Consider the following 19,419-nt stretch of genomic DNA (forward strand, 5'->3'; position numbering starts at 1 on the left):
GGTATTGCGTTCGCTTTACCGCACCGTTGTTACGAAGAGAGAGCTGAGCCGCAAGGCAAAGCTCTTGATCTACCGGTCGATCTTCGTTCCTATCCTCACCTATGGTCATGAGGGTTGGGTGACGACCGAAAGGACGAGATCGCGGGTACAAGCGGCCGAGATGAGTTTCCTCAGAAGGGTGGCTGGCGTCTTAGGGATAGGGTGAGAAGCTCAGCCATCCGTGAGGAACTTGGATTAGAGCCGCTGCTCCTTTACTTAGAAAGGAGTCAGCTGAGGTGGTTCGGGCATCTGGTAAGGATCATGGATGCCCACTGGGCGTCTCCCTTGGGAGGTGTTTCAGGCACGTCCAGTGGGGAGGAGACCTCAGGGAAGACCCAGGACTAGGTGGAGAGATTATGTCTCAACACTGGCCTGGGAACGCCTCGGGATCCCCCGTCAGAGCTGGTCAATGTGGCCCGGGAAAGGGAAGTCTGGGGCCCCTTGCTTGAGCTGCTCCCCCCGCGACCCGAACCCGGATAAGACGATGACGATGAGATGTTGAGATGAGATTTTTGTGAATTTTTGATTATTTTTGTAGCCTGTGAATCTTTTTATCATGTTTAGCTTTAAAATGAAATTGTGGGAAAAGTAAACATTTTAGGGCCAGGCTTTTATAAATGCATCAGGAAAAAATCAACGTTACAGAAACAATAGGGGACCAAGAAGCTTCGCTGCTCGTACCCCTAATAATGGAGAAAAAAAACCTGTTACCAAACAGTCTTTCTGTGAACGTCAAGTCAGAAACAGGCTCAACCTATGTGAGGACCTGCCGTCCAATCAGAATCGTAGGAGCAACACATCCGCGTTCCGCCCATGGTTCCGCCGCACGTCCTCCTGGCTTCTCTCATGTTTTGTTCCGTAAACGTATGATTGTTGGTTTACGCTTTTATTTCGTAACAATTTGCCCATGTCAGACACTTTATTACATATTTCACTATTCTGCCGTTGCTTTGTAACTATCAGCGCCTTTGATTATCATATAGCGCTTTATAACAGTTAAATTCTGTATTTATTTGGGCTCTTAACCACTTGACTAAAGGTTACTGTTGTGGTTAACTCTTGTCCTTTGTTAACCACTGTGTGGCTGAGCTTGAAAGTCTGACGCTTATACCAGATGTACTAAATCAAAAGAAATCCAGGTCCAGTGCGGTTTAAAGTTGAAGATTCCAATGGGTTTAATTAGACGAAATGAAAATACAAAACTCAAAAGTTCTTGCAGTTAGGTCAACATAAGGATTGCAAAGATAATCATGGGGTTCAGTTTGGTTCTCTGGCACAAGGTCAAAGACTGTGGCTGTGTTCCAATACCCGTACTTCCATGAGTACACTTAAAGGAAGTACACTATCTGCACTATCCGTACTCACTTGAGTACGCTAATTTTTCAGATGTGAGTGCTGTTCCAAATCGAGTACTCTGTGGTGCACTTACCGGAAATGACGATCACGACTGCCGCCGCGGCTCCTCCCCCGCAATAAACATCCCGCTTTGAACGGTGAACTCTTTACGCCTAGCAGCTATAAAAAGCTAAAAAAACAGCCTGGCTCCGCCTCTTCCGCTACGTAGCCAAGATGGCTGCCGTTGAGTACGGAGAGTGTCCTTCGATCCACACTTCACGATTAGCCCATTTTGAGTACGGCATCCGGGTCCTTGAAGTATACTTCTTTTCGCCGGATCTGAATTGGAACGTAGTACGGACAGTACGGGTATTGGAACACGGCCTGTGTCTTCCTGCTCAAGCCCCTCCCCCCAGGTAGGGTCGCCCTTATAAAGGCGTCAAGGTCACCCGCATGGTCCAGTCACTAGAGGGAGATGACTCAGAGAAACACAAAAATTACAAAATAAAATAAACTTTTCTCCTTCTTCATTCTGGCTCCTACATTCCGGCCCTTAAGTGTTTTAGGCTTCACATAAAACAATTATCCATTATACTATTAAAGGAGCCAACAAATATAATACAATGATATAATGAAGATAGTAATTAAGACACATACATTACATGTTCTTCAATCCGGCCAAACCTATGGTTCTTCTAGAAGCTGGCACAGTTTAGTAATTGGCCGCTCAAGGATGCCGGTCTTTGTTTTTAACTTGACTGATCTGACTAATCCTTTAGAATCAGGCTTTGTTTCCAGGACTCTTCCTAAAGGCCATGAAGACCTTGGGGAAGAAGGGTCCACTATCACCACGATGTCCCCTGTGTTGATGTTTTTTCTTACTTTGGACCACTTCTGTCGTTCTTGCATTAATGTGAGATACTCTTGTGTCCATCGCCTCCAGAATAAGTCTGCCAAATACTGTACTTGTTTCCACCGGCGCCTGGCGTACAAGTCTACTTTGGTGAACTCACTAGGAGGAAGAACAGGTTTGGAATTCAGTAGAAGGATGTGATTAGGGGTAAGTGGTTCCAAATCAGAAGGGTCAGAGGATGGGGTGGTGATTGGTCGGTTGTTAAGGATGGCCTCAATTTCGCAAAATAGGGTCTGGAGACCTTCATCGGTCAAGGTTTGTTGGTGTAAAAGAGAGTTTAGGACCCATCTTACAGACCTGGGGCCGTATTCACAAAGCATTTTATCTTACCGCTAGGAGTGCTCCTAACTCGCGCTAAAACATTTTACGTAGGAGTTTTTTCTTAAAAGTTATTCACAAAGCCGCTGAGACCTACTCTTACTAAGGATAAATCACAAAGAGTGAACTAAGAGTGACGCGCCGTTGCTATGGATTACGTCAATTCTCGTGCACGAGTTTAGAAGCAGTCAGTTCGGTGATTGGTTGTTCAGACGAGCCCACTGAATCACCGAAAAACAAGGAAATAGCCTAGGCTAGAAATGAATTCCTATTAAGTAGTTATAGTGCAGTTAGCAGAATACACGCATGATGAGAATTTTGTGCAGACCACAATAATGACGTTGTAGCCTGCACGTTCAAGAGAGAGAGAAAGCAAACAATAAAAATACGTAAAATTTAAAAGAAAATAAATGTTATGAACTACACAAGTGTTGACTGATTTGTGCCAAGGTGTTTACCTAAAACGTGTTTTCAAAGTGATCCCTAAATGCCGGTCCACTCGGTTCCACACGGCAAAATTCATTGTCATGTTGATCGCCATCATCATCATCATCATCATCGTCTGGCTGTGGAATGTTCCTCCGCTTGCAGAGGTTGTGTAGAATGGCACATACAGTAATGACTGTGCTTGCCCTCTCTGGGGTGAGGCGTATTTCGCCGTGGAGGACATGAACCGACGTTTCATCTGCCCAATTCCTCTCTCTCTCCATAACATTTCGTGTATGTTTGTGTGCTCTAGCATACATGGAAGAAATCAGTAAACAATAATAAATATGGATTCAACAAATAAAAGGCGTCAAAGAGCCAATACGATGTGTTTTACACGTAGGACTAAGCGTAATATGCGTAATCACTTATATGTTATACTTTAACTGTGCTCCCGGTTGTGGATTGAGGTAGGGTGTCTAGAGCCACGTCTTGCATGGATAGTCACTGTCTCCCAGCAAGTGACACCCAACTGATACATCTCAAAAAGCTGCCTCAGACCGCTCTCCATTAAAATGCGCGAATCATGGGTAGCTGAAGATCCAGGCCAATTTGCAACAACATCCAGTAGGCTATGTTAAAATTTGCATGAAAAACAACCTGCGTGTTGATGGAATGCACTTTCTTCCTATTGACGAACACGTCCTCGTCTTTTGATGGCGCAATTATTTTTATGTGTGTCCCGTCAATAGCACCGACCACACTGGGCATACCTGCAATTGCCATGAAGTTGGCTTTGATCCTGTGTAATTGTTGAATGTCCAAAGGAAAGTTTATGGCACGGCTGACTGATGGTTGCGATATTTTTAAATCGTCGGCATTGCAAAGTTACATTTCCCCTGTTGCTAAATAACGTAGTGTGGCCAAACATTTTATTTCGGGACTAATCTGATTATTCCTGTTAGTCGGGGATGTTATTGCAGTGCGATTAACTCCACAACAAGTTTAATACCCTAACATTTCGTCTGGCAGGCATTTACGATTCTTTGTGAATAGGTCTTACTGAGTTAGGAGTCTGACTTAGGTGCTACTTTTAGGCCTAAAATACTTTGTGAATTGCTCTTAGTGAAAAAAGTTAGGAGTCCTAAATTTAAGAGTGACACGCCCATTATTTTTAGGAGTTACTCCTAAATTCGCCAGTTAGGACCTACTTTTAGCCCTAAAATCCTTTGTGAATACGGCCCCTGATCATTCTCTCCCACACCCCGCCGTGGTGCGATGCCCCTGGTGGATTGAAGGTCCAGTTAATTCCTCCTTCTAGCATGGTATTTTGAATCTTACTGTTGTCAAAGTTGGACAAAGCCTTCCTCAACTCCTTTTCAGCACCAACTAGATTGGTGCCATTGTCGGACCAGATGTGCTGTACTTGGCCACGTCTGCATATGAATCTTCTTATTGCGTGGATGCAGGAGTCGGTCTCGAGGGAGTATGCCATCTCAAGGTGAATGGCTCACTGAGCTTTGACTTCAAGGCTTGCAACTGAGACGTCAGATTCTGATGTTGTGAACGTGTGGTGACATCAGTGGAAAGGTGTTTCCTTTTCGCAGCCAGAGCCATCAGGCTGCCTCCAAGCTTTTGATACCAGGCCACGGCTCTCACCAATTTGGCCCAGTCTCTGGGTCGTCTTTTGACAAAGACGGATTGCCAGTTTCTATAGGGCAGGTATGCATTGGTTTCCAAAGAAATTCAGGACCGCAAATCCATCGTCTGTTCTCCAGGAACTTTTGCACGCTCAGCCCCCTAGAGGCCTCATCCGCCGGGTTGTGCTTGCTTTCAATGAACTTCCATTGTTGGACACTGCTGTTTTCTCTAATGACTCTTCACGTAGTCTTACAGATGCAGTTGTAGATCTTGACCCACGGCTTGAGACTTGTGATACGCTGTCCTTTGGGGTAATCTCCTCCTCCTGGGGTATAACGCACCAGACGCTCCAGATATCCAGGAATACACAGAGGAGAGAAAAGTGTTAATTTCCTTGACTTTAGGTTCAAACCATTCACTGTCATCCTTTTGTCTTTCTTCCTCTGTCAAAAGCTCCTGATAATTGTAGTGTAAGGTCTTAAACTTTTCAAACAAGTCTTTGTATGTGTGAAGGTTTTCTCTCACTTCACCAAGTCCTGACACATCTTCCATTAACTGAATCATGATATTCTTTCTTCTAGTTAACTGAGAAAGCTTTGCTTTTCTAGCCTTTTTTACTTTAGATGCCTGGTTACTGATTTCCATTTCAGTTCCAGTGCTTTCCAAGTTTTGGTCACTATATGTTACTACATCCTTTCCAGTAGCTCCAGTGACTATTTCTTCTTCAGTACATTCGGTAACTTCCTCTTCTTGTTCAGTAACTTCAGTAACACTTTCCTTTTCAATTGAATCTGCCATGCTTGATTATTGATGCTTATTGACGATTCATCAAGCGTTCCAAACAAATCAGTAATCCACTCCAATAGCAGATGTCCTAAAGCTTGAATGAATCTTCAATATTATCTAATCCAATATCAGATATCCTTAAACTTAGTCTTCAACAGTCAATTTTCAAGCAATTATCAAATGCATTGAGGGGAGTATACTCATGCTCTCAAACAATCAGGCCATGTGCTCGCCTGCCTTCATCCGGTCCTTCCAGATCTTTCTCTGCATCCAGTTCCAATCCAGTGTTTCTTCTTGGAATAACTTGTTGGAAGTAGTCTTTGACTTATGTAGTGGTTAACTCTTGTCCTTTGTTAACCACTGTGTGGCTGAGCTTGAAAGTCTGACGCTTATACCAGATGTACTAAATCAAAAGAAATCCAGGTCCAGTGCGGTTTAAAGTTGAAAATTCCAATGGGTTTAATTAGACGAAATGAAAATACAAAACTCAAAAGTTCTTGCAGTTAGGTCAACGTAAGGATTGCAAAGATAATGATGGGGTTCAGTTTGGTTCTCTGGCACAAGGTCAAAGACTGTGTCTTCCTGCTCAAGCCCCTCCCCCCAGGTAGGGTCGCCCTTATAAAGGCGTCAAGGTCACCCGCATGGTCCAGTCACTAGAGGGAGATGACTCAGAGAAACACAAAAATTACAAAATAAAATAAACTTTTCTTCTTCTTCATTCTGGCTCCTACAGTTACACTAGGTTAGTATGCTTACTAGGTGTAATTGGTGTCAGTTATCGTTAACGCCTGACCTCACGTTGTTTCCACAACACTTCAATTGCATGTAGGCTACCCACCTATTGTCAAGAGCCAAAAGAAATGTGGCCTAGGTGTTAACGCCGGGCGGGAACGAATTGTAATCGAGATTCGCAATACCTAACGTTAATTGTGGACCCGCAGCAACTCATGCTCTGGCGATAACAATAGCTCATAGTTCGGTTCACCTGCTTCTGCGTCATTAACGAGAAGATAGCTGTAAAAAAAAACGATACTAATTATACTTGTATAATTACCATATTAATTTATAATCTATACCAACTAATTTGTATAATGGACCCAATGTTAAACTTTTATCTTATAGTTCGTTCGGATAAACATTTTAATATTGCTCGGCAGGTGCGCCCGGCATGGCATCGCGAGAAGGTCCGAGGGCCATGGGAACGGACGGCAGCGACTTCAACCATCGCGAGAGAGTGGCCGCCCACTACCAGTTGAGGTGGGTGACATCACGTAGGCCTATGTCGACCTCTAAAAGGTCATGGGATGGTTCTGAAGAGTGCTTTGACAGCACTTTGCTGTTATCCTTTTAGGATTAACTACGTACGGATTGGTTGCCTAAAGGTGGTAGTGCTGCTCCAACTAGGTTTTAAGTATTTTGCCAGGATGCCAGGTTAATTTTTTATATTGGAAAGATGTAAATATGTTTCCTGTGGCACAAAATATATACATGTTCCACATGTAAGGTGGCTGTTTCCCAATGAAAGGAAACTTTTAATATAAATAAAAAACAGTGTTTCTCTAGTCTCATTAAAAGAGAAGGCCAACCTACCTTTTCATACAAGGTGCAGTGATTGGTTTTGAAGCAGTTACCTGTAATGAATTTAAGAGCTCAGTGATATACTGAATCCAAAGGTTTTAGGGTAGAAGTAGGCGCATGCTTCTAAACTACATCCCCATAGTCCAGGGGCCGTATTCACAAAGGATCTTAGGGCTAAAAGTAGGTCCTAACTGGCGAATTTAGGAGTAACTCCTAAAAATAATGGGCGTGTCACTCTTAAATTTAGGACTCCTAACTTTTTTCACTAAGAGCAATTCACAAAGTATTCTAGGCCTAAAAGTAGCACCTAAGTCTAGGAGAGCTTAAAAGTCCTCAAGAGGACTCCTAACTCAGTAAGACCTATTCACAAAGAATCGTAAAATGCCTGCGAGACGTAATGTTAGGGTATTCAACATTTAACTCAAGTTGTGGAGTTAATGCGCGATGCAATAACATCCCCGACTAACAGGAATAATCTGATTAGTCCCGAAATAAAATGTTTGGCCACACTACGTTATTTAGCAACAGGGGAAATGCAACCTTGCGATGCCGACGATTTAAAATTATCGCAACCATCAGTCAGCCGTGCCATAAACTTTCCTTTGGACATTCAACAATTACACAGGATCAAAGCCAACTTCATGGCAATTGCAGGTATACGCCCGGTGTGTTCGGTGCTATTGACGGGACGCACATAAAAATAATTGCGCCATCAAAAGACGAGGACGTGTTCGTCAATAGGAAGAAAGTGCATTCCATCAACACGCAGGTTGTTTTTGATGCAAATTTTAACATAGCCTACTGGATGTTGTTGCAAATTGGCCTGGATCTTCAGCTACCCATGATTCGCGCATTTTAATGGTGAGCGGTCTGAGGCAGCTTTTTGAGATGTACCAGTTGGGTGTCCCTTGCTGGGTGACAGTGACTATCCATGCAAGACGTGGCTCTAGACACCCTACCTCAATCCACAACCGGGAGCACAGTTAAAGTATAACATGTAAGTGATTACGCAGATTACGCTTAGTCCTATGCGTAAAACACATCGTATTGGCTCTTTGACGCCTTTTATTTGTTGAATCCATATTTATTATTGTTTACTGATTTCTTCCATTTATGCTAGAGCACACAAACATACACGAAATGTTGTGGAGAGAGGAATTGGGCAGATGAAACGCCGGTTTCATGGCCTCCACGGCGAAATACGCCTCACCCCAGAGAGGGCAAGCACAGTAATCACTGTATGTGCCATTCTACACAACCTCTGCAAGCGGAGGAACATTCCACAGCCAGACGATGATGATGATGATGATGATGATGATGATGATGATGATGATGATGATGATGATGATGATGATGGCGATCAACATGATAAGGAATTTGGCCGTGTGGAACCGAGTGGACAGGCATTTAGGGATCACTTTGAAGACACATTTTAGGTAAACAACTTGGCACAAATCAGTCAACACTTGGGTAGTTCATAACATTTATTTTATTTTCAATTTTACGTATTTTTATTGTTTGCTTTCTCTCTCTCTTGAACGTGCAGGCTACAACGTCATTATCGTGGTCTGCACAAAATTGTCATCATGCGTGTATTCTGCTAACTGCACTATAACTACTTAATAGGAATTCATTTCTAGCCTAGGCTATTTCCTTGTTTTTCGGTGATTCAGTGGGTTCGTCTGAACAAACAATCACCGAACTGACCGCTTCTAAACTCGTGCACGGGAATTGACGTAATCCATAGCAACGGCGCGTCACTTTGCGTTCACACCAAAAGATGCATTTGCTGCCCGAACGCGTTGATGCCGAAGTTTTGCGGCGCAGCAAATCAAGTTTTGCGGCGCAGCAAAAGTTTTGCGGCGCAGCAAAGGTTTTGCGGCGCAGCAAAGGTTTTGACGCGCAGCAAAAGTTTTGCTGCGCCGCAGTTTTGCTGCGCCGCAGTTTTGCAGCGCGGGAAGTTTCGCGGCACGGCAAGTTTTGCCAGCTGTGCTTCTGAATTCATTCACAACCATGGCCGACATTACGAGCATTGCATGTCTTTACCTGTTGTGGAAGAGGGAGAGACGTCGGAATGCCCGTCGTTTATGGGTTCATGAGACCATTCGGAGCCTGGAAGGCTGGTGCTGCCTGGCACCCAACTGGGTTTTGTTTGGGGTTGTCATTCTAGCCCTTTAGCATATTCATAGTTTAGTTTAACTGTAAACACAACTACACTACAGAATGCTGATTTGTGGGTTTTTTCGAGTTACTAAATAAATGTAACGGTAGTGAACTCTAGGTCACTCCAAGGGTGTAACACTGATTAGCTGTTACGACATGTCACTCAGTGGCAACGCCTCAGTGGCAACGCTGTTGAACGCTGATTGGCTGTCATCACGCGTTTGCTGCCGAAAAGTTGAAATATTTCAACTCGAGCAGCATTTGACACGCCGCAAAATACGTGAACGCGCCCGCCGCTCGTGCCCGGCAGCGGGCACGGGCGTGCTGCGCTGCAAATCACATTTTGCCGCGCCGCAAATCACATTTTGCTGCCGGTTTTCTTGGCAGCAAGTGCTGCGGCAGCAAAGCAGCAACGCGTCTCTACATTCACTTTGAATGGGATTGTGCTGCGCGGCAACTTTTTGCATCTTTTGGTGTTAACGCAGGGTCAGTTCACTCTTTGTGATTTATCCTTAGTAAGAGTAGGTCTCAGCGGCTTTGTGAATAACTTTTAAGAAAAAACTTGTAAAAAAAAACGTAAAATGTTTTAGCGCGAGTTAGGAGCACTCCTAGCGGTAAGAGGAAATGCTTTGTGAATACGGCCCCAGATCTGATAGAGGAACTGCTTCAGTAGCCCTCTTTCTACATACCATTGGGAAGCTGGTTCTATTCCTACATAAAAATCCAATCTTCTGACGTAATTTGCAAAAAGGTTTATCAATATGAGATTTAAAATTGAGTTGTTCATCAAGCAAGGTGCCTAGAAATTTGTATTCAGATACTTTTTCAATAATAGACCCACTGATTATTATTAGAATTACTGTTTCCGTCGTTACATCACTGTTACTGTTACTGTACGTTAAATGCGGTGCGTTACTATGAATTGATTGAATAAACTGCGTAATCCGAACGAACAACGAGATAAGCGATTATGATTGGCTAAGACAGAGTCATGTTTCATGGTAGCCAATCGGAGCCAGTGTTTTTACACACAAGCCAGGACACACACACGCACACGCACATTATGCTGCTCAATTATAACCTTAACCCTAACCTTAACCCTATAAAATATGCCCCAACACTTACCAGTACCTAAACCTAAAAAACAATTTTCTAACGCTTTCTTTTAATTAGGGGTGTGTGTGTGTGTGTGTGTGTGTGTGTGTGTGTGTGTGTGTGTGTGTGTGTGTGTGTGTGTGTGTGTGTGTGTGTGTGTGTGTGTGTGTGTGTGTGTGTGTGTGTGTTCAGTTTTAAATCAAATACTTTATCGATGCATTTTCATACTTGTGATTTCCCTGTTTATTCTTCTTTTGCTTTGATTCTGTCTTTTGTGAAGCACATTGGGTTGCCTTGTTGTATGAAAGGTGCAATATAAATAACTCTGCCTTGCCCTGCTTTCGTCTGTCGCTCCGCAGTGTGGCGCTGAATCCCAAGTCTGCAAGCTCAACATCATCCACGCCCTCATCTGGTTCCTGATGGCCGCCCAGGTAACCACACCCCTTTTGGTTCCTCGAAAAAGTAGCAGCTAGCTTGTTTTGGATGCTAGCAAAAGTAGCAGCCTGCTGGATTTAGCTAGCTGCTACTTTTCACTAGCATCGGACCCGAGCTAGCCTCCACCATCCAGCCCCCAGCCCCTCTCTCCTCTCTCCCCACCCCCAGGTGACGGTGAGCCAGCTGGGCCTGGTCTCCCACCGCCTGGTGGCCCAGCCCTACCAGTGGGAGTAGCCCTACCTGCTCAGCATCGTGCCCTGCGCCCTGAGCCTCCTGGCCCTTCCCCGCAACAACATCAGCTACCTGGTGCTCGCCATGATCAGCGCCGGGCTGTTCTGCGTCGCTCCACTCATCTACGGCTCCATGGAGATGTTCCCCGTGGCGCAACAGCTCTATCGCCACGGCAAAGCGTACCGCTTCCTGTTTGGCGTGCCGCTGATGTACCTGGTCGTCGTGGTCGCGGTGCTGGTGCACGGCTGGCAGATCTACTACAGCAAGCGGCTGCTGGACCAGTGGTTCAAGCGGACGCAGGAGAAGAAGAAGTAGGGCTGGACTTCCTGTTATTCCAACATGGTGGGTGGGACATCCTGTTACCTGGATGGGCGGGGCATCCTGTTAGGATGGGTTGGATGTCCTGTTGGAGCGACGGGAAGTCGCTAGGTAGCAGGTTAGCGTTGCGATTTGTAGTGCCGCCGCCGAATCGGTTTGGATAACGGCGGCCGACCCCTCTTCCAAAGATATCGTTTTCCAAGGTGTGTCGTTTCTTCGGGATTGCAGACGTTGCCGATTTTTTTTAAACGTACACACTTAATAATAATGTGTAAGCTCCGCCCACGGCTCCTGTTTAACTGACGCACAGCACAACGGATATCGGACTACATAGTGGAGGTGCTAGCTCTAGTCAGAGTTTTGGTTTAGGCCTACTTGAAACTTACGCGCGCACACACACACACACACACACACACACACACACACACACACACACACACACACACACACACACACACACAAGGAAGAAGCCGTGAGCGTTGGGCTGTATGTTAAACAAAGACTCATTTTCTCAAAGGACACCGCCTGCAAGACTATAATAAATAAATCATTATAAACATTATAAACATCCTCAAGATGCTTGATTAGCGAAAACAATACAAGCCTAAGCTAACTCAATATTGGTTTTCATATTTAATAATTGTGAAACAATATCATATATATCTTTTATGCCTCATCAGAATGTCCATTCATCCAACCCCTTTTTCTGTTACTGTAATTTACGTATTATTTATTTTAATAAATGGCATTAAAATGTCTGATTAAACGTATTATTTTTTATTATTCTTTAATTAGTATTATTACAAAAATCATAATCCCAATCATAATTGGACTAATTCATCTTCTCCTCAATAAGGCTCACCGGGTAGAGCGCGTGCCATTAAGGCTCAGTCCAGATCACAGCGACCGGGGTTCGATTCCCACCTGGGCTGCATATCCTCAATCTTGTATAAAATAAATAGTACATGAAATATTAGCAATACACAAATGCAACTTCATTCAATATTGTACATAGATATTGATAAGCAGCAGTGCAAAACATATTTGCGCTTCTTGCAAATATATACTATTATATATATGATAGGCTTACAGTATGATGAAGTATGAGACTCAAGATAAAGTGTGTCTAAATGGATATGAATAGATCAGTTCCCATTGAAGCCAAGAATGTTTATTCTTCATCATGGGGTGACCTAGGAAGAATCCTATCTGACAGACCGCCATGAAGTCTTCCACCTCTATCGGTATTTGAATAGGCCGTGTGTGGATTGCAGTGTCATGATTGCAGAGTGTCATTATCGCATCCCATCATCACCTTGGCTCTGCTGCCCAAGTATGTTTAACTTCTATCTTGTTATCTACTTATCAAGGTAATGAAGGTTTTTAACTCCGGATTTTTTAAAGGTAATTGTAATATACAATTATAAAAAAAATTATATTACAATTGGTATGCATCGCTACATATACATAACAAATAAATAAAACAAAGGAAATAGTGAAAAATAAAACGTTACCAATCAGTGTTTATGTTGACGTGACGTCAGAAAGAGGCTCAACCTATGGGAAGCGAGGACCGGCCGTCCAATCAGAACCGTAGGAGTGATGGTGTGTTCCCAGTGCCTCCGAGAAATAATGCAAGAAAGCTGGGAGATCTTCGACTTTCGACTCGGAAGCTTGGCGTCCGAGGATTGAGGAACGCACCATGACACGTCGGCTTTCTACGCATGCTTTCTACCGTATGTCTTGCCTTTTTTAATGCAATTATTTTATAGAAAAATATATAAGATATTCAATGATATGCATCCTTGTATTCACAACAAATAAATAATGATAAAGGACAAAAAAATAAAACGTTCCCAAACAGTCTTTCTGTCGATGTGACGTCAAGAAGAGGCTAAACCTATGGGAAGCGAGTATCGGCCGTCCAATCAGAATCGTAGGAGTCACACATCCGCCTTCCGCCGCACGTCCTCCTGGCTGCTCTTACGTTTTGTTCGTGAACGAAGTAAGTATTTTGTGGTTTACGCATTTATTTCGTATTTGTGTCAGACACTTATCACCTATTTCACTATTTTACCGTTCCGTGCTGACAAATAGCTCCTTTTATTATCATATAGCGCTGTATAACAGTTACATTTGGTATTTATTTTGGGCTCTTAACCACTTGTTATTGGTGTCAACACAGTTATCGTTAACATCTGACCAAACGTTGTTTCCACACCATTACATTGTATGTACCCACATCTTTTCAAGACTCAAAAGTGATTAGGTGTAAAGCCTGGAACGAATTGTAATTGTGACTTCGTAAATACCTAACGTTAATTGTGGACACACAACTTGTGTTCTCGCGATAACAACGCAGGCCATAGTTCGGTTTACCTGTTACTAACGCTAATAACGAAAAGATAGCTGTCAACAAAATGTACATTCATTACTTTATACTTGTATTATGACCTTATTACTTTGAAATCTATGCGAACTTATTTGTATAATGGACCCAATGCTAAACCTTATATGACATTGGTTTCATAAACATTTTAATATTGCACGGCAGGTGAGCTCGCCATGGCGTCGCGAGAAGGACCCAGGGCCACGGGAACGGACGGTAGCGACTTCAAGCATCGCGAGAGAGTGGCCGCCCACTACCAGATGAGGTGGGTGACGTATGACGACCTCTAAAAGGTCATGGGATGGTTCTGATGAGCGCTTTGACAGCACTTTGCTGTTGTTCTTTTTAGGAATAACTGTATGGGATGGTAGCCTAAAGGTGGTAGTGCTGCTCCATCAGGTTTTAAGTATTTGGCTGGAATGCCATGTAAATGTAAGATATTGTATATATGTAAATCGATGGTGGGCCAGCTATTGACATCCATTATATTCCAAACAAGTTTTTTGCATGTTGTACGTCCTGGCACTTATATTGTATGTTGTACGCACTTATCGAGTGTCATCCTTAGTTATAGTTCTCAGTTGTGTAGCTTCGTTCCTAGCCATCTTTGTTGTATGCGGGGAATTGGTTAACCTAGGAGGGGTGTGACGATTCACTCAGCTCACGATTAGATACGATACACGATATTGGCTTCACGATTCGATATTATAACGATATTTTGAACAAAACTTGAATGAGGAAAATATATGAAGTTTTGTCGTTTATTTTAGAAATACACAAAATATGCGAAACAATGCCATTTGCCCTTTGTTTCCATGGATGTCGATCGCCGCGGCAGCTACGTAAACATCGTGACATCATAACAGTGCGACACAGTGTAGCCTGCTCAATAAAAACAATAAATAAATTAAAAACAATAAAAACTGCTCCATCAAGCTCCCTCTGCATGTCTTCCTCCCCAAGAATGCAGAGGAACGTCTCCACTTCCTTGTTCGCACAAGTTAATGTTTTGCGCAACATGTTCATGTTCAATTCAACTGTTTGTTTGTTTTTATCACCATATCGCCCGGAAGTGACGATTCTGTCGATCAATCAAGGGAGGGCGGGTGTAGCTCTAACTTGCCGGCACCCTTTCAGGCGTCAGTACCCCAATGGAGGAGTACTGTGAGGCGAGTGCGAGACGAGTGTGGCTCAGTCCGGATCACGCCCACTTTTGGCGGTGGACACGCGATCCGTGCCGCACCTTTGCGAACTGAACCGACCCGCACCCTGCGGTGGAAACGCGCCATTAGTCTGACCTCCGTCGAGGGTCCATGAGAGCCGAACCGGTTCTTTTGTGTGACATAAACAGGCTGCTGGCCACTGATTGGCCAAAGAGTTACACCACTGGACGAGCGTGACGTCCAAGCCTGACACCCGACACCAGGTGTTGTGCCAAAAATGAAATCCCCGTCTGAAATCGCAGCCCCACTCAGCGTTATAGCAGTGTTTGTATCGTATCTTCACAAGATGAGACAGTAACACAGAAAATGATATTTAAGATTTCTTCTTCTAATGAAAATAGGGTTTATAGTTTTTAGCAGTGTTTATATCATACCATCACAAGATGAGCAACTTCAGAAAGCGATGTTAAATTTTATAGGTGACCCACAATGTAAGATATCCCCTTCACGATAATGAACTACGAGGGCACTTACGTAATAGTTTACAGGTCATGCATGTATGCATGATGTGACCCTAGAAAACATGGACGAAATAAAAGAACACGCGTTCACATAGAGAGGGGGTGCGATTTCAGACGGGGATTCCATTTTCGGCACTGGTTGGTACTGTCGGTGGAAAAGCGGCATTAGCCTATTAATTTTTAAGTGCATACTTATGACCATAAATAAAGTGTGAAAAAATAAATAACAATAATGACATTGCGAACCATTCTTCCGTCTCAATGACGCATTTCCTGCGTTTTTTTTTACGTTGTAATTTTGTGATATTTTTCGTGGCATAAAATATCGTCACACTCCTATAACCTAGTGATTGTTAGTGCTTGGCAATTGGTTCTATGAACATCCTTGCTGTACCGACAGCGATTTACTGATGTTTCTCCTTCTTCGGACAAACATCAAATATTGTAAATCAGTTTGCCCGTTTCCCCGAACGGACAAATCCACAAGTTTATACGTTGTGTTTATTCCCCAAATAATCTTTCAATGCGTGCTCACGGACTGATTATTCTTTATTCTTCGTGCATTGCCACCTTCCATAAGTGGCCCTGGTTAGTGTAGTAAGGTGTTATTTTAAACGTGTTATCGGCACACAGACATTCACTTCTGAATCCCCGTTGTATGAAGGTACATCGAAGGAGACTGTCAACCGAAAACAAATGACCTTTCTCTCCGGCTTAGCTCAGGAGGTAGAGCGGGGTTGACTTGTAACCAGAAGGTTGCTAGTTAGATCCCCTTCTCCTCCTAGCGTGTCGGTGTCGGTGTGTCCCTGAGCAAGGCGCTTAAAGATCTCCTATTATACTACTTTTCTTGTCTTAATTTCTTATTAATGACTCCTATAGAGCAACCTGACACGAATCCCAGCACAAAAAACGATGTCGATTTTCGGGAAACTCTTCCTCTCATCTGGGCGCTTTCAGCGTTCTCTGTCAACACTCGGCTTCGTCCTTTTCCCCCCCCCCCCGCCCCCTTCCTGCCAACCCCACTCCATTGTGATTGGTTACCTTCCGGAAGAGCATGTTGCAGCATTACCATACATGGAAAATCCAGATTGTTCTACGTGGATAAATCCCGGAAATTTGAACAAGTGAATGGCGAGCGGCGTTCCTAGTGCTTAGCGCTCAGCGCAGCCATCACAGACGGTCAGCAGGGAACACGTCAGAACGAAAAACTGAAGTACAATTCTATGTCACTTTGTGTAATGGGTTAGGGTTAGGGTTAGCCCTTGAAATATAAACATCGTTCCGTTCATTAATCTCCGCATAGCACTCTTTCTTCCTGTCATTCTCGTTCACACACGCACACAGAGACAAGCGCGCATACATGCCAATGGTGCGTGGGTACACTACCACATATTGGATAAACCCGCATAACACTGATATACTGCACACGCACTGACAGCGGATTCGCCCGCTCCTCCTCTCAACGCTCCTACAAAACAAAACCCGAAGCAGCGGGTTATTTGCGATTAATGTGAAATGCGGTTATAGTTTATATATATTACGGTGTTAGACCCCCCCAGCCCGTTGTGCCGGCGATTTGAGGAAGTGGGCCGGTCCACTTTGAAAATGTATTTTGTGGGCGATTGCTCGATTACGCGAATGATTGCTCGATTACGCGACTGAAACGCACACCCCCCCCTTTTCCTATTTATTCTTTATTTTCTTTTGCTTTGATTCTTTCTTTTGTGAAGCACATTGGGTTGCCTTTCTGTATGAAAGGTGCAATATAAATAACTCTGCCTTGCCCTGCTTTCGTCTGTCGCTCCGCAGTGTGGCGCTGAAGTCCGAAGTCCGCAAGCTCAACATCGTCCATGCCCTCATCTGGCTCCTGATGGCCGCCCAGGTAAGGGCTGTGTTGCTACGCAAATTTTGATCGTAATTCCCGATTTTTGGGTCAAGCGATCTCCAAACCAATATAATAGGGTTTAAAAGGTTTTTTTTATTATGTATATTTTCTTTTAATTATGTATATTTATTTTATTCATTAAAATAACAGCTGGATACATATTTGTACGTCATATTTTTTCAACATTTTGTGTATTCTTTTAAGGGGAGATTTCAAAGTTCAAGTGTTTTTTTGGAGAGAAATTATGAATGTATTTATCATGTTTTCAAACCCGTTTGAATAATCGTGATTTCAATATTGACCAAAATAATTGTGATTATGATAAGATGAAAAGTAGCAGGATGCTACAAAAGTATCAGGATGCTACGTTTGCTAGCATCCAACCCGAGCTAGCCTCCACCATCCAGCCCCCAGCCCCTCTCTGCTCTCTCCCCACCCCCAGGTGACGGTGAGCCAGCTGGGCCTGGTCTCCCACCGCCTGGTGGCCCAGCCCTACCAGTGGGAGTACCCCTACCTGCTCAGCATCGTGCCCTGCGCCCTGAGCTTCCTGGCCCTTCCCCGCAACAACATCAGCTACCTGGTGCTCGCCATGATCAGCGCCGGGCTGTTCTGCGTCGCTCCGCTCATCTACGGCGCCATGGAGATGTTCCCCGTGGCGCAACAGCTCTATCGCCATGGCAAAGCATACCGCTTCCTGTTCGGCATGCCGGCGGTGACGGTGATGTACCTGGTCGTCGTGGTCGCGGTGCAGGTGCACGGCTGGCAGATCTACTACAGCAAGCGGCTGCTGGACCAGTGGTTCACGAGCACGCAGGAGAAGAAGAAGAAGTAGGGCGGGACTGGAGTGACGGGAATTCCTGCCCTCCTCTGCGAAAACCGTTTGAGGGGTGGTTTTGTGGAGGAGGGCGGGACTTCATCAGGATCAGGTTAAGTTCACGAGTACCCAGGGGAAGAAGAAATAGGGCGGGACTTCCTGTTTGGCTAGCGGAAAGTCCCACCCTCCTCTGAAACTACCATGTTTTTGTGGAGGGGGGCGGGACTTCCTGTTTTATAAAAGACACACCCGTCCGGGTGGACTGATGATGATGAAGGACGCCTGACTGATACAGCCAATCTGAGCCTCAATTTTTTTTGTATTTATGATTCCGCTAACATTTTTGTCTTCGGATGTTTGAATGAAACGTGGTTGGTTTTCCGACATATTGGGAAAGGCTGGACTAGCACGCTGCTTTTCATCTCGGACGTTAATAAATGCAGTCAAGTCGTCGACAATGCTTGTTATTCTGTCTCTGATCTGGTTCAAGTATGGGTTCATTTAGATTAAATATGAACCTGGATTCAGATTTAGGTTTAGGGGTTAATCCTGTTGCGCTAAAGTTGAATCCCGAGTTTCAGAATCCCCAGGGTTATGTTCGTGAAATCCTAGGTTTAATCTTGGTTTCAACATCTCTACTCACCCAATGAAAGGGTCTTCTCCACCAATCATCACAAGTGGGCGTGTCCATCTATATATATATATACACGCTGGATAGATGAGCAACGTTTGCCACAGTCCACTGAGTAGGCTGGTAGACTGTTCTGTCCGGTGTATATCTAGGTGGACACGCCCACTTGTGATGTCAGAAGTGGTAGATTTTCAAAACGGCTTGTAACAGCTAATCACACTCGCACCTGGTGGTGTATTATGTTACCTTTAACACTCTTACCTTTAACCTTGAACCCAAGGCCCAATTTGGACAGTCAAATCTCCAAAGCTTTATGCCACCTTTTCTTAACCTTTGTGGAAAATGTCATCCGGGGAGAGGAGAAAAGGTGCTTCCTTTCGGACATTGCCCTACGGCAAGTATGGCCTGTTGCTATAGGATTATGACGTTAAGGAATATGGGTTACAAATATCTCCTCCACATTTTTAGAATTCAAACCTTTCCTCCGATTATTTCCGGGGCATCTTGTTAGGAAAGGAAATTTCCTAAGCAAAGAACAGAATCCATAGAGGCCCCAAATCTCCAGTTCTCAGATGAGATTGAGTTTTTTCAGCCATTCAACGTCGTTCATCTCAGTCGCTCGAACCCGATATGCTCATCGCAAAGGCTGCGATTTGCATATTTAGCATATTTTTGAACTGTTACTGACTAGATCAGTACGATTTTTATTTATTATTCTTTTACAATTCAGTAGTTAAA

General features: G+C 44.1%; 1 protein-coding gene and 1 pseudogene across 1 annotated transcript; both read left to right on the forward strand.

Annotated features, from left to right (window-relative positions):
• Positions 1-869: 869 nt before the first annotated feature.
• LOC115546520 (protein jagunal homolog 1-B-like) lies at positions 870-11,275 on the forward strand (annotated as a pseudogene).
• A 1,867-nt stretch (positions 11,276-13,142) lies between these two features.
• LOC115547650 (protein jagunal homolog 1-B) lies at positions 13,143-18,508 on the forward strand. The gene is made up of 4 exons (XM_030362025.1): positions 13,143-13,283; positions 13,833-13,932; positions 17,161-17,233; positions 17,679-18,508. Exons 1-4 carry the CDS (start codon positions 13,181-13,183, stop codon positions 18,066-18,068), a joined length of 666 nt encoding a protein of 221 aa, XP_030217885.1. The 5' UTR covers positions 13,143-13,180; the 3' UTR covers positions 18,069-18,508.
• Positions 18,509-19,419: the final 911 nt, after the last annotated feature.

This window comes from Gadus morhua, chromosome 7 (assembly GCF_902167405.1).
Source record: "Gadus morhua chromosome 7, gadMor3.0, whole genome shotgun sequence".
NCBI lineage: Eukaryota > Metazoa > Chordata > Actinopteri > Gadiformes > Gadidae > Gadus > Gadus morhua.